Source organism: Lolium rigidum, chromosome 6 (assembly GCF_022539505.1).
Source record: "Lolium rigidum isolate FL_2022 chromosome 6, APGP_CSIRO_Lrig_0.1, whole genome shotgun sequence".
Classification (NCBI taxonomy): Eukaryota; Viridiplantae; Streptophyta; class Magnoliopsida; order Poales; family Poaceae; genus Lolium; species Lolium rigidum.
This window is the reverse complement of record NC_061513.1, coordinates 158,853,156-158,865,530: the sequence shown is the minus strand read 5'-3', so window position 1 is coordinate 158,865,530 and position 12,375 is coordinate 158,853,156. Positions and strand designations below refer to the sequence as shown.

At 42.7% G+C, this 12,375-nt stretch overlaps 1 protein-coding gene across 1 annotated transcript; it reads left to right on the top strand.

Moving 5' to 3' along the window:
* Positions 1-9,425: 9,425 nt before the first annotated feature.
* LOC124662080 (protein RADIALIS-like 3) lies at positions 9,426-10,261 on the top strand. The gene is made up of 2 exons (XM_047199969.1): positions 9,426-9,807; positions 9,966-10,261. The coding sequence occupies exons 1-2, from the start codon at positions 9,542-9,544 to the stop codon at positions 9,985-9,987; spliced, it is 288 nt and encodes a 95-aa protein (XP_047055925.1). The 5' UTR covers positions 9,426-9,541; the 3' UTR covers positions 9,988-10,261.
* The last annotated feature ends 2,114 nt before the right edge of the window (positions 10,262-12,375 follow it).

Genomic DNA, 12,375 nt, shown 5'->3' with positions numbered 1-12,375 from the left:
ATCTATGATATGCTTGACTTGCCACCATTGAAAAATTGTTATTTGGATGTTAATCTTGCTGATAATGCTATAAAGAAACCTTTGGGGAGGATTGATAATGTTCACATTACGGTTAACAATAACCTTGTCCCCGTTGATTTTGTTGTCTTGGATATTGAATGCAATGCATCTTGTCCCATTATATTGGGAAGACATTTTCTTCAAACTGTTGGTGCTACTATTGATATGAAGGAAGGTAATATTAAGTATCAATTTCCTCTCAAGAAAGGTATGGAACACTTCCCTAGAAAGATAATGAAGTTACCTTATGATTCTATTATTAGAACAAATTATGATGTTGATGCTTCATCTCTTGATGTCACTTGATTCACACTTTCTGTGCCTAGCTGAAAGGCGTTAAAGAAAAGCGCTTATGGGAGACAACCCATTATTTTAATACAGCACTTTTATTTTATATCCGAGTCTTGCAAGTTGTTACTACTGTAGCAACCTCTTCTTATCTTTATTTTATTGCATTGTGGTGCCAAGTAAAGTCTTTGATAGTAGGGTTGATACTAGATTTGGATTACTGCGCAGAAACAGATTTCTTACTGTCACGAAATTGAGCAGCCCCGTCTGTAGGTAACTCAGAAAATTCTGCCAATTTACGTGCGTGATCCTCAGATATGTACGCAACTTTCATTCAATTTGAGCTTTTTCATCTGAGCAAGTTAAGTGCCCCAGAAAAATTCGTCTTTACGGACTGTTCTGTTTTGACAGATTCTGCCTTTTATTTCACATTGCCTGTTTTGCTATGCTTGATGGATTTCTTTGTTCCATTAACTTTCAGTAGCTTTGTGTAATGTCCAAAAGTGTTAAGAATGATTCTGTCACCTCTGAATATGTGAATTTTTGATTATGCACTAACCCTCTAATGAGTTTGTTTTGAGTTTGGTGTGGAGGAAGTTTTCAAGGATCAAGAGAGGAGGATGAGACAATATGATCAAGAAGAGTGAAAAGTCTAAGCTTGGGGATGCCCCCGTCGTTCATCCCTGCATATTTCAAGAAGACTCAAGCATCTAAGCTTGGGGATGCCCAAGGCATCCCCTTCTTCATCGACAACTTATCAGGTCACCTCTAGTAAAACTATATTTTTATTCAGTCACATCTTATGTGCTTTACTTGGAGCGTCTGTTTGTTTTTATTTTTGTTTTTGTTTGAATAAAATCGAATCCTAGCATTCTTTGTGTGGGAGAGAGACACGCTCCGCTGTTGCATATGAACACATATGTTCTTAGTGTTACTTTTAATGTTCATGGCGAAGGTTGAAACTGCTTCGTTCATCGTTATATGGTTGGAAACAAAAATCCGCTGTTGCATATGAACACATATGTTCTTAGTGTTACTTTTAATGTTCATGGCGAAGGTTGAAACTGCTTCGTTCATCCTTATATAGTTGGAAACAGAAAATGCTTCATGTGGTAATTGGTATAATGTCTTGAATAATTTGATACTTGGCAATTGTTGTGCTCATATAGATCATGTTTAAGCTCTTGCATCATGTACTTTGCACCTATTAATGAAGAACTACATAGAGCTTGTTAAAATTTGGTTTGCATGATTGGTCTCTCTAAGTCTAGATATTCTCTGGTTAAGGTGTTTGGACAACAAGGAAGACAGTGTAGAGTCTTATAATACTTGCAATATGTTCTTATGTAAGTTTTGTTGTACCGGTTTATACTTGAGTTTGCTTCAAACAACCTTGCTAGCCTAAGCCTTGTATTGAGAGGGATTACTTCTCGTGCATCCAAATCCTTGAGCCAAAAACTATGCCATTTGTGTCCACCATACCTACCTACTACATGGTATTTCTCTGCCATTTCAAAGTAAATTACTTGAGTGCTACCTTTAAAATTTCATTCCTTGTCTTTGCAATATATAGCTCATGGGAAAATAGCCTTAAAAACTATTGTGGTATTGAATATGTAGCTTATGTATCTTATTTCTTATAAGTTGCTTGTTGAGCGGTAACCATGTTTCTGGGACGCCATCAACTTTTACACCCTTGTTGAATATCATGTGAGTTGCTATGCATGTTCGTCTTGTACGAAGTAAGGCGATTTTCATGATCAAATGGTTTGAGTATGCATATTGTTAGAGAATAACATTGGGCCGCTAACTAAAGCCATGAATCATGGTGGAAGTTTCAGTTTGGACACTAATCATCAATCTCTTATGAGAATATTATCTGTTGTTGAAATGCTTAAGCATTAAAAGAGGAGTCCATTATCTGTTTTCTACGTTGTCCCGGTATGGATGTCTAAGTTGTGAATAATCAAAAGCGAGAAATCCAATGCGAACTTTCTCCTTAGACCTTTGTACAGGCGGCATAGAGGTACCCCTTTGTGACACTTGGTTGAAACATATGTTATGTAATGATAATCCGTGTTAATCCAAGCTAATTAGGACAAGGTGCGAGCACTATTGGTATTCTATGCATGAGGCTTGCAACTTATAGGATGTCTTATACATAACACATATGATTTATTACTACCGTTGACAAAATTGTTTCTATGTTTTCAAAATGAAAAGCTCTAGCACAAAAATAGTAAGCCATGCTTCCTCTGCGAAGGGCCATTCTTCTACTTTATGTTGAGTCAGTTTACCTACTTCTTTCTATCTTAGAAGCAAACACTTGTGTCAACTGTGTGCATTGATTCTTACATGTTTACCTATTGCACTTATTATATTGCTTTATGTTGACAATTATCCATGAGATATACATGTTGAAGTTGAAAGCAACCGCTGAAACTTATATCTACCTTTGTGTTGCTTCAAAGCTTTCTACTAAGAATTTATTGCTTTATGAGTTAACTCTTATGCAAGTCTTATTGATGCTTGTCTTGAAAGTACTATTCATGAAAAGTCTTTGCTATATGATTCAGTTGTTTATTCATTGTCTTTACCATTGCTTCGAATCACTGCATTCATCTCATATGCTTTACAATAGTATTGATCAAGATTATGATAGCATGTCACTTCAGAAATTATCATTGTTATCGTTTACCTACTCGAGGGCGAGTAGGAACTAAGCTTGGGGATGCTTGATACGTCTCAAACGTATCTATAATTTCTTATGTTCCATGCTACTTTTATGATGATACTCACATGTTTTATACACACTTTATGTCATTATTATGCATTTTCCGGCACTAACCTATTGACGAGATGCCGAAGAGCAAGTTGTTGTTTTCTGCTGTTTTTGGTTTCAGAAATCCTACAAAGGAAATATTCTCGGAATTGGACGAAATCAACGCCCAGGGTCTTATTTTTCCACGAAGCTTCCAGAAGACCGGAGGGGATACGAAGTGGGGCCACGAGGGCCCGTACCCATAGGCCGGCGCGGCCAGGGAGGGGCCCACGCCGCCCTATGGTGTGGGCCCCTCGTCAACCCTCCGACTCTGCCCTTCCGCCTATTTATAGCCTTCGTCGCGAAAACCCCTGTACCGAGAGCCACGATACGGAAAACCTTCTAGAGACGTCACCGCCGCCAATCCCATCTCGGGGGATTCAGGAGATCGCCTCCGGCACCCTGCCGGAGAGGGGAATCATCTCCCGGAGGACTCTTCATCGCCATGATCGCCTCCGGATTGATGTGTGAGTAGTTCACCCCTGGACTATGGGTCCATAGCAGTAGCTAGATGGTTGTCTTCTCCTCATTGTACTATCATGTTAGATCTTGTGAGCTGCCTATCATGATCAAGATCATCTATTTGTAATGCTACATGTTGTGTTTGTTGGGATCCGATGAATATGGAATACTATGTCAAGTTGATTATCAATCTATCAAATATGTTGTTTATGTTCTTGCATGCTCTCCGTTGCTAGTAGAGGCTCTGGCCAAGTTGATACTGTAACTCCAAGAGGGAGTATTTATGCTCGATAGTGGGTTCATGCCTCCATTGAATCTGGGATAGTGACGAAAAGTTCTAAGGTTGTGGATGTGCTGTTGCCACTAGGGATAAAACATAAATGCTTTGTCTAAGGATATTTGTGTTGATTACATTACGCACCATACTTAATGCAATTGTCTGTTGTTTACAACTTAGTACTGGAAGGGGTGCGGATGCTAACCCAAAGGTGGATTTTTTAGGCATAGATACATGCTGGATAGCGGTCTATGTACTTTGTCGTAATGCCCTGATTAAATCTCATAGTAGTCATCGTGATATGTATGTGCATTGTTATGCCCTCTCTATTTATCAATTGCCCACTGTAATTTGTTCACCCAACATGCTGTTTATCTTATGGGAGAGACACCACTAGTTAACTGTGGACCCCGGTCCATTCTTTTACATCTGAAATACAATCTACTGCAATATTTGTTCTCTACTGTTCTTCACAAACAAACATCATTTTCCACACCATACGTTTAATCCTTTGTTTACAGCAAGCCGATGAGATTGACAACCTCACTGTTAAGTTGGGGCAAAGTATTGTGATTGTGTTGTGCAGGTTCCACGTTGGCGCCGGAATCCCTGGTGTTGCGCCGCACTACACTCCGTCACCAACAAGCTTCACGTGTTCCTTGACTCCTACTGGTTCGATAACCTTGGTTTCTTACTGAGGGAAAACTTGCTGATGTACGCATCACACCTTCCTCTTGGGGTTCCCAACAGACGTGTGTTAACTACACGCCAGCAAAACCCTCTGCAACGACAGCGACGCCGCTGGCAACTTGACATCCTGCTCCGTCCTCCTACACCCAAAAGCACGATTAGCAGACGTACCTGCACCGCTCGGAGATGTCCTCTCCTAGAACCTAGAGGCCGGCGTTGCGAAGCCGATCTCGGTCCAGAAAGCCTGCTTTAGCTCCCCATCTGACCGTTTCCCTCGCCGTCCCACCGTCGACCACCCTTCCTATTATCCGTGATCGTCGAGAACGTCTAGCGCAACCTTGAAGGGTACCTCGGAAGAAGCCGATTCATTATCGGACGCCTCCGACGATTTAGCCTCATCAATGGCGATACTGGAGAGCCGAGAGCACGAGTCCGGCGAGCGCCCGACACTCTCAGGTGGAATCCACCAAGAAAACCCTCCCGGCGCGAGCGTCAGATGTCGTCCACGGGCGGCCGCCCTAGTCGCTTCCTCCGTCGCCTCACTCATGTCTGCCCTCATCATATCTTTCACCGTCATGCCATTATATGTTTAAGGTTACCATGGACAATGTACCTTCCACATAATGCAAAATGATGTCATCTAGACCTATATGTCATGTTTACCAAGTATGATTGTAGAGTTTTCCATGTTGGAGACCGCTTCTTAGGGTGTGTTTGGTAGCCCGGGCCAGCAGAGAATAGCTATCTACACTCATACAAGCCGACCCTAGCTAAGATGAGTTGGGATATTCTCACGTGTTTGGTAGCTCGGTTGTGTTGAGATATGTTGAGTGTGTCCGTTGTTTGGTGGTTGTATGGGGTGAGAGATGATGAATAATTGCACATAAGCCCCTGAATACAAAAAACAAAGTCAATCGGGTCCGAGAAAAAAGCAATCGGATCCATGTACATAGAAATAAAAAGGAATCAAGTCCTTGCATATAGAAAACAAAAGCAATCGGGTCCCTGCCGTGGCCGTGCTGGCACTGGCCATGGCCCTGGCGGAGCTCGCCCTCGCCGCAGCTGTGGCCGTTGGCCGTCGCGTGGCGCAGGCTGGAGTCGAGGCAGTTGCTGGCGTCGTGGTCGTCGCGTGGCGGTGCAGCCTGGCGTCGGGGACCGACAGCGCAGGCGTGACTCGAGGAGGCGGTTGCTGGCGGAGCTCGTCCATCGCGTGGCGGCGGAGCCCAGCGTTGGGGAGGCGGCGGCGTAGGCGGGACTCGAGGAGGAGGTTGCTGGCACTCGTCCGTCACGTGGCGGTGCAGGCCAGCGGCGAGGAGGCGGTTGCTGGCGCGGTGGTTGTGGCGCCGGGGAGGCAGCGGCGCAGGTCAGGGTCGTGGAGGATGTGCTACGCGAGAGCGGTTCGTGGGGGGGGGGGGGGAGTGAGGGCCAGGGGAGGTTGACCCCTATTGGTCTTGGCCGAGGAGCGAGGCGCGCGGGGGGATTTCCGAGCGAGGTTAGCCCTGCCCAACTGCAAAGCTCGATTTCGGCTACTCTACCGGGTATGGCTGAGGGGTTTTTTTCGCACGAGGTGGGCAGTGCCTAGTTTGCCCGACCCAACCTACCAAACAATGAAAACATAAAAAGCTAGGCTAAGATTAGAAGTTCTAAGATCAACCAGGCTACCAAAGACACCCTTAGTTTCTTTAGGATACAAGAAGAGAGATCTCTTTCTGGTTAACTTCTCGGGGCATCTGGTTGAGCACTTAGCCACGAGAAATTATAAAAAAAAAGTGTTTGAAGAAAAAAGTTCAACTCCAAAGGCTACCTTTAGATTATGAAATAAATGTCCGCAAAATTCAAAATTGAGTCGATCTAGCAGTACTCAAACTTTAAACTTAGGAAAAAATTTGTATGGAATTACGTGTGTCATGTATACACGATCGAGTCGATCTAGGTTAGAGTAGAAGTAGTTACTTTTTCTCTGCATGCTTTTGAGTAGTCTAAAAGGGAACGTACATGGCGTAGATTAGATTCATGATCAGTGCACAGTCCAGAATAATGAGCTGAAAGGTTGGAAAGATGGGAAAATATTCCAAATACCGACTCGAAATCATGCATGGGGCCTGCAATGTGATAATGTTCTCTGCAAAAACAAGATATTTATTCTAATACGTGTGAACCTTTTTCTGGTGATAGAATCTAATATTTTGCAACTTGCAGTTGTAGAATATTTCAACTGACCGTTCGATGTAAAAAATAATATAGTCCATTCCTCCCCGACCGGCAGCAAACATAGCTAGTAAATCAGTACCACAGTACCTATCATATTTGCATTACGTAATGTACTATTTTTTTTGAGCACTTGAAAACTTGTCTAGTCGTCAAAGAGGTCGAAAAGAGAAATTATATCTCATCTCACCGCCTCTTAAACTAGAGCATTCACACATACAACAGGGTTTCATTTTTTCGATAAAGGGTGCTTTATTACTCAAAGAATTTTAAGCATTACATCCAGCCTCTAAGATGCACACAACCGTTCAAAGAAATAAAAGATGAAAACAAGAATGTTCCAAGTCGAAAAAAGTAAAATACTAGATAGTCCCGGACAGCCTAATTAGCCTCAAGACACCTATTATACAACCACCCACGTTGGTAGTATACACCTCCATACTACCAGACAGCCTAAACTCATTCGCTGTGTTCTTTTTTTTTTCGATAAAGGGAATATATTAATATCAAAAAGATACCAATTACACCCAGCCTCTGCAACAACGTACCACCCTAATGGCACTACGGATGCACACAGCCAAAAAAAGGAAAAGAAAACTAAGAAACAAAGGTCCCGCTACAGTATCTCGGGCCTAACAACAGCAATACATCCACCGCCAAAACAACACCTGAAATACAGACTCTCCAAAAACGACGCCTCCAAGAAGGGAACAGTGCTCTAACACCGTCGTCGCCCGATCAACGATCTTATGTTTTCACCCCGAAGATAGTCCCCGCTCTCAAAACAATGCCTCCAACAAGGTCATTGCCAGGCACAACCGGTTAAGGTCGGACCTTGGGTTTTCACCCTGAAAGGTAGGACTCTGAACTTCACCTGTATTGTCGCCCCCACTTTCATACCGCTGCTGTGAAGCCCGGAACACCAAGCAAGTCCCTCAACAGCGCGGAGACTTGAACCTCCCTTAGCTAGTCCCCCCCTCCGGCCTTCATGAACTTCTCTTCTTCCGATTTTCATCATGGATCCATAGTCACTTGATGTCAACACAGAAAAAGAGCTTCGCGCCGCTCTCTCCAGAACCAATCGGTCGGAATAAAAGCATGGGTGCGCACGACCGAATACCACCGATCCAGCAAACTCCAGACAAAAAGCACTGTTACATTCGCCGGCGGAGCCTTCCGGAACTCAACACTCCGGCTAGATCACGAGTCCAGGCCTCCGGTAGGTCTTCCTCTTCACGCAAGAGAGACCCTAGGACCACCACCTTTATTCAGGTCGGACCCCCACGTCGGCGACCATCCTGGGCTGGCCACTCCAACCCTCCACCGGCGACTTCGTCGCCGGCTTCCATGCATCTCAATCGTGTAGACATCTCCATACATAGTTCGCGATCCTCCAAACGTTGGAGTAGCGACCAAGAACGGAGCAAAGCCGTTGCGCGGTAAACAACCTGCAAAAGAGAAGAATTTTTGTCATTAAAAACCTTGTGATTTCTACGTAACCGAAGCGACCATACAACAGGGTCATGTATTACATAGTTTGAAAAAAATAGACTGAAGACAAACATCTGAATCATCATTATAAATATTTTTCCACGGCTTCCTTTAGGCTGCGTGTTATGACGGATCCAGATACCGGATGTTCAATTCTATTTTCGAAAAAAGAGGCTTTGCTTGTTTCTATCGAATTATTCAATCTTGTTTTCCTTGAACTCTAGTCTCCGCAAGAATGTCCAACACTGCATCGAACTGCAAGACATAAATATATCCTGATCGGGATGACGACTAATGATATTTCTAGCAAGAAATAAGATCATTTTGACATGAGAATAGCTTAGCAGACACCAGCCATCCCCTGCGAAAATTTATGAGTAACGTCCCAACATATTCAATATATTACAACTAGACTGTAAACTGAAAGCATTATACATGTACTGCAACCAAATTAAGAAAACAGGCTAAGTGACAGGCTATATGCGCTGACTTTGAGTTTACTTTCAGTCCTTGTTTCTCAATTTCCTTGTGTACTCATGTCAGGTATCTTTTGTAGAACTTGTAATTCTCGGGTTTTGTGGTTGCGATTGTGTTGAGCTGAACTCATTTTTCTTTTCTATCCTTACAAATTTCCTAGGTGAACAAATACTGGTTAACCAAACGAAAAGAAATTAGACAACATCTAGTTAGATAGATTACGAATGGATCTAATCCACCTTATTGCGGAAGGGAGCCAGGAACAGTCATCAATAATTCGTCAGAATATCTGCTCGTGTGGTCTCCGATTGTACACATGAGCAGTGTCCTGAGGCTGAGGCCAGTGACAAGTCCAGGGGATACTTGTCACGGTTGACAAACGCAATATCTAAGGAACGGGCGTAGGATACTTATCTAGCTAAGTCGTAGATGGAGCCAGAAGAGAATAGATAGAAAGTCGAGAGATCTCCACTTCCCTTGGACTCAATATTCAGAACACTCGCAGCTGTGGCTCTCCTCACTTATGCCTTGTTCTCCATGTCTCCGTCTTTGAGCCCACAAGAGAACCTGCAGCTAGCCTTTGTTCCACTTCCACCACGTACGGGCATCCTATAAGTACCACCCCTCTCCACACTCTTCTCTTCACAAGCACAAGCCCAGCACACATAGCTATAACCCATCGATCGATTAGTAGGAAGTTCAGTTAGTGAACAGCAGAGACCGATCGAGCAGGTCTTTCAAACAAAGATCATACGTGTAGAATTTGGATGGCGTCGATGTCGGTTAACTCGTCGAGGCCGCAGTGGACGGCGAAGCAGAACAAGCAATTCGAACAAGCGCTGGCGGTGTACGACAAGGAGACGCCGGACCGGTGGCACAACATCGCGCGCGCCGTGGGTGACAAGTCCGCCGACGAGGCCAGGCGCTACTACGAGCTGCTCGTGGAGGACGTCAAGCGCATAGAAGCTGGCAGGGTGCCCTTCCCGGCATACAGATGCCCCGGCGGCGCCATGGGCGGGTACGAGGCTGACAGGTACATACTAAGGGAACCCTCTTGAAGAGCACTCCCAAAGTAATTCTAATTTGTTATCGTGCATGGCCTAATAAGCAGTAGATTTCTGAAGTTCATAGAAATAGTTGCGTGCTGCTGTCGGCTAATGTGGAAGCTTTTACTCTACTCATCTACTGCAGGCTGAAGCACCTGAAGATCTAGGTGGCGTACATGAACGACTACGAACATACTGCTATGCATGTCGGGCTACAAGCAGCAAGTGACCAGGACTCCTAGATCTTTCACCTGAAGATCCAGGAGCATGCATCGATCGATATCCGATTATGCATGCGTGTAAATAAGCATTACTTACTAATCTGTACATCAATCCACCTTTGTGTACTGTCCGTCCCATATGTACAATCTCATGCATGTGTATCGCTCTTTAACGCGTGTATATAGGAGAAATGGAAACGAATAGCTGTCTCATTCAGCATCTGATTATTGTTTCACAGACGCGTGAAGAGAAAGCATAAACGAAAGTGGTTTACTGGACCGAGCTCCAGTATTTGTGCGTTTTCAAATCATTCAGCTAACTGAAGAATGTATGCAGGTCCACGAAACGTTTTCATAGGGCTCCAGCCCGAGGCGATCTAGGTACTACCCTCAGCCGGGGGGAGCTTTTGATCAGATGACTGGTCTCTGTAGTGTCTTCAAGTTCTTCGTCTTTGGTGTAGACGATGAGAATAATGTTCCTTCAACCCGTTATTTTGTGGCGGACCAAGTATGAACGAGATGGGCATAACCGAATTATAACTTCATTTCCGGTCAAGTATGGACTGGAAGCTCCTATACAGTGCCGGAGGTTCTAAATGTGGTTCATTAACATGCACCAGTTTTTTTTAATGAAATATATTTCTAAAGTTGAAAAAAATATTATCCAGTCTGTTTAAAAGATTTTTTGGTTCAAAAAGTTTATTCGCAAGTTCCAAAAATGTTCATATATTTTTATTTTTCATAGAATTCTAAAATGTTCATATGAGATAATAAAATTATTAGGTTTTTTAGGGCAATAAAAAAAATTATTAGGTGCACTTCAAAACGGGGCTCTTGTGCTCTTCAAACCCTGCAAAGGCCCAAAACTGCAAGGCCCCCAAACAGCCCAGCATAATTCTTTTACGTGAACAGCCCAACATTGTTGTCCCGAAAGCGTCCAACCCACGCGACCCGACCGCCTCCTGAGGTATGGGCGTGGATCCCGGATTTCCTATACACCGACCAGGTCGGCGCGTACCGCGCACCGCACACCCCCGCGCGCGGTACGGGCCGGCCCAGTTCGGGTGTTGGGCCACTTGGCCGTTTTCTTTTTTCGAGATCATTTTCTGTTCTTTTCATTTTCTGTTCTTTTCTTTTTCATTTCTGTTTTCTTTTTCATTTCTGTTTTTTCTTTTTTTTTTCTTTTTTTCTGTTTATTTTTCTTTTCTGTTTTTTTCGTTCTTAAGATTTAATTTTTTAAATTAAAATATATAGTTAAATGTAAAATGTTTTATCTCAAATATTCGAGAAAATTCAAATTCGAAAATTGTTCAAATAAAAAATTGTTCAAATACGAAAATTGTTCAAATAAAAAATTGTTCAAATACGAAAATTGTTCAAATAAAAAAATTGTTCAAATAAAAAATTGTTCAAATTCGAAATTTGTTCATATATAAAAAATAATAAATTTTGAATTTTTTTGTTCAATATTAAAATTTGTTCCAATTTAAAATTTGTTCCAATCTAAAAAATGTTCAAATTTTAAAAATATTTAAATTTCAGAAAAACTAAAATAATTTTTAAAATCAGGTCTAAAAAGAATCAGCTTTTAAAAAACGTAAAAAGAAAATTGAACAGAAAAAACAAAAAAGCAAAAGAAACAAAAAAAAGAAAGAGTGGAAATGTTGGGCCGGCCCAGCAACCCGCCTGGGGGGTGTGCGGCGCCTGGTCCGCACCGACCAGGTCGGCGTACAGCACCCCCCAGTCCTGTACACCGACCAGGTCGGCGCCGATGCGGGTTGCCGCACACCCCTGGTCGGGTATTGGGCCTGGCCCATTTAGCGTTTTTTCGATTTCGCCTTCGTTTTCTCTTTTTTCTTTTTTTCGTTTTTCCGTTTTCTGTTTTATTTTCTTTTTCTTTCTGTTTATTTTTCCTTTTGTTCAAATTGAAACAGTCTATATTCTAAAAATGTTTAAATTCGAAAAATGTTTAAATTGGAGAATTACTAAAATGGTTCAATATGAAAACTGTTCAAATTCAAAAATTGTTTAAATATGAAAATCGTTCACATTCGAAATTTATTCAAATATGAAATTTGTTCAAATTCGAAAATTGTTATAATATGAAAATCGTTCAGATTTAAAAATTGTTCAAATATAAAATTTGTTCAAATTCAGAAATGTACAAATAAAAACGAAAAAGAAAAAAGGGATTACCTGATGTTAGGCTGCGGTCCGTTTAGGGAAAACGATTCGGCAAATTTAATGGGCCAAGCCCACGAACTACCGAAAGAAGGTGGAGGGGGTGTGCGGCAACTGTTTCCGTGCCGACCAGATCGGTGTATATCACCTCCC

Coding starts and splice junctions, on each gene's coding strand:
- LOC124662080 (XM_047199969.1), top strand. CDS start 9,542: ATGGCGTCGATGTCGGTTAACTCGTCGAGGCCGCAGTGGACGGCGAAG. Junction 9,808..9,965: donor GGCGGGTACGAGGCTGACAG/GTACATACTAAG, acceptor CATCTACTGCAG/GCTGAAGCACCTGAAGATCT.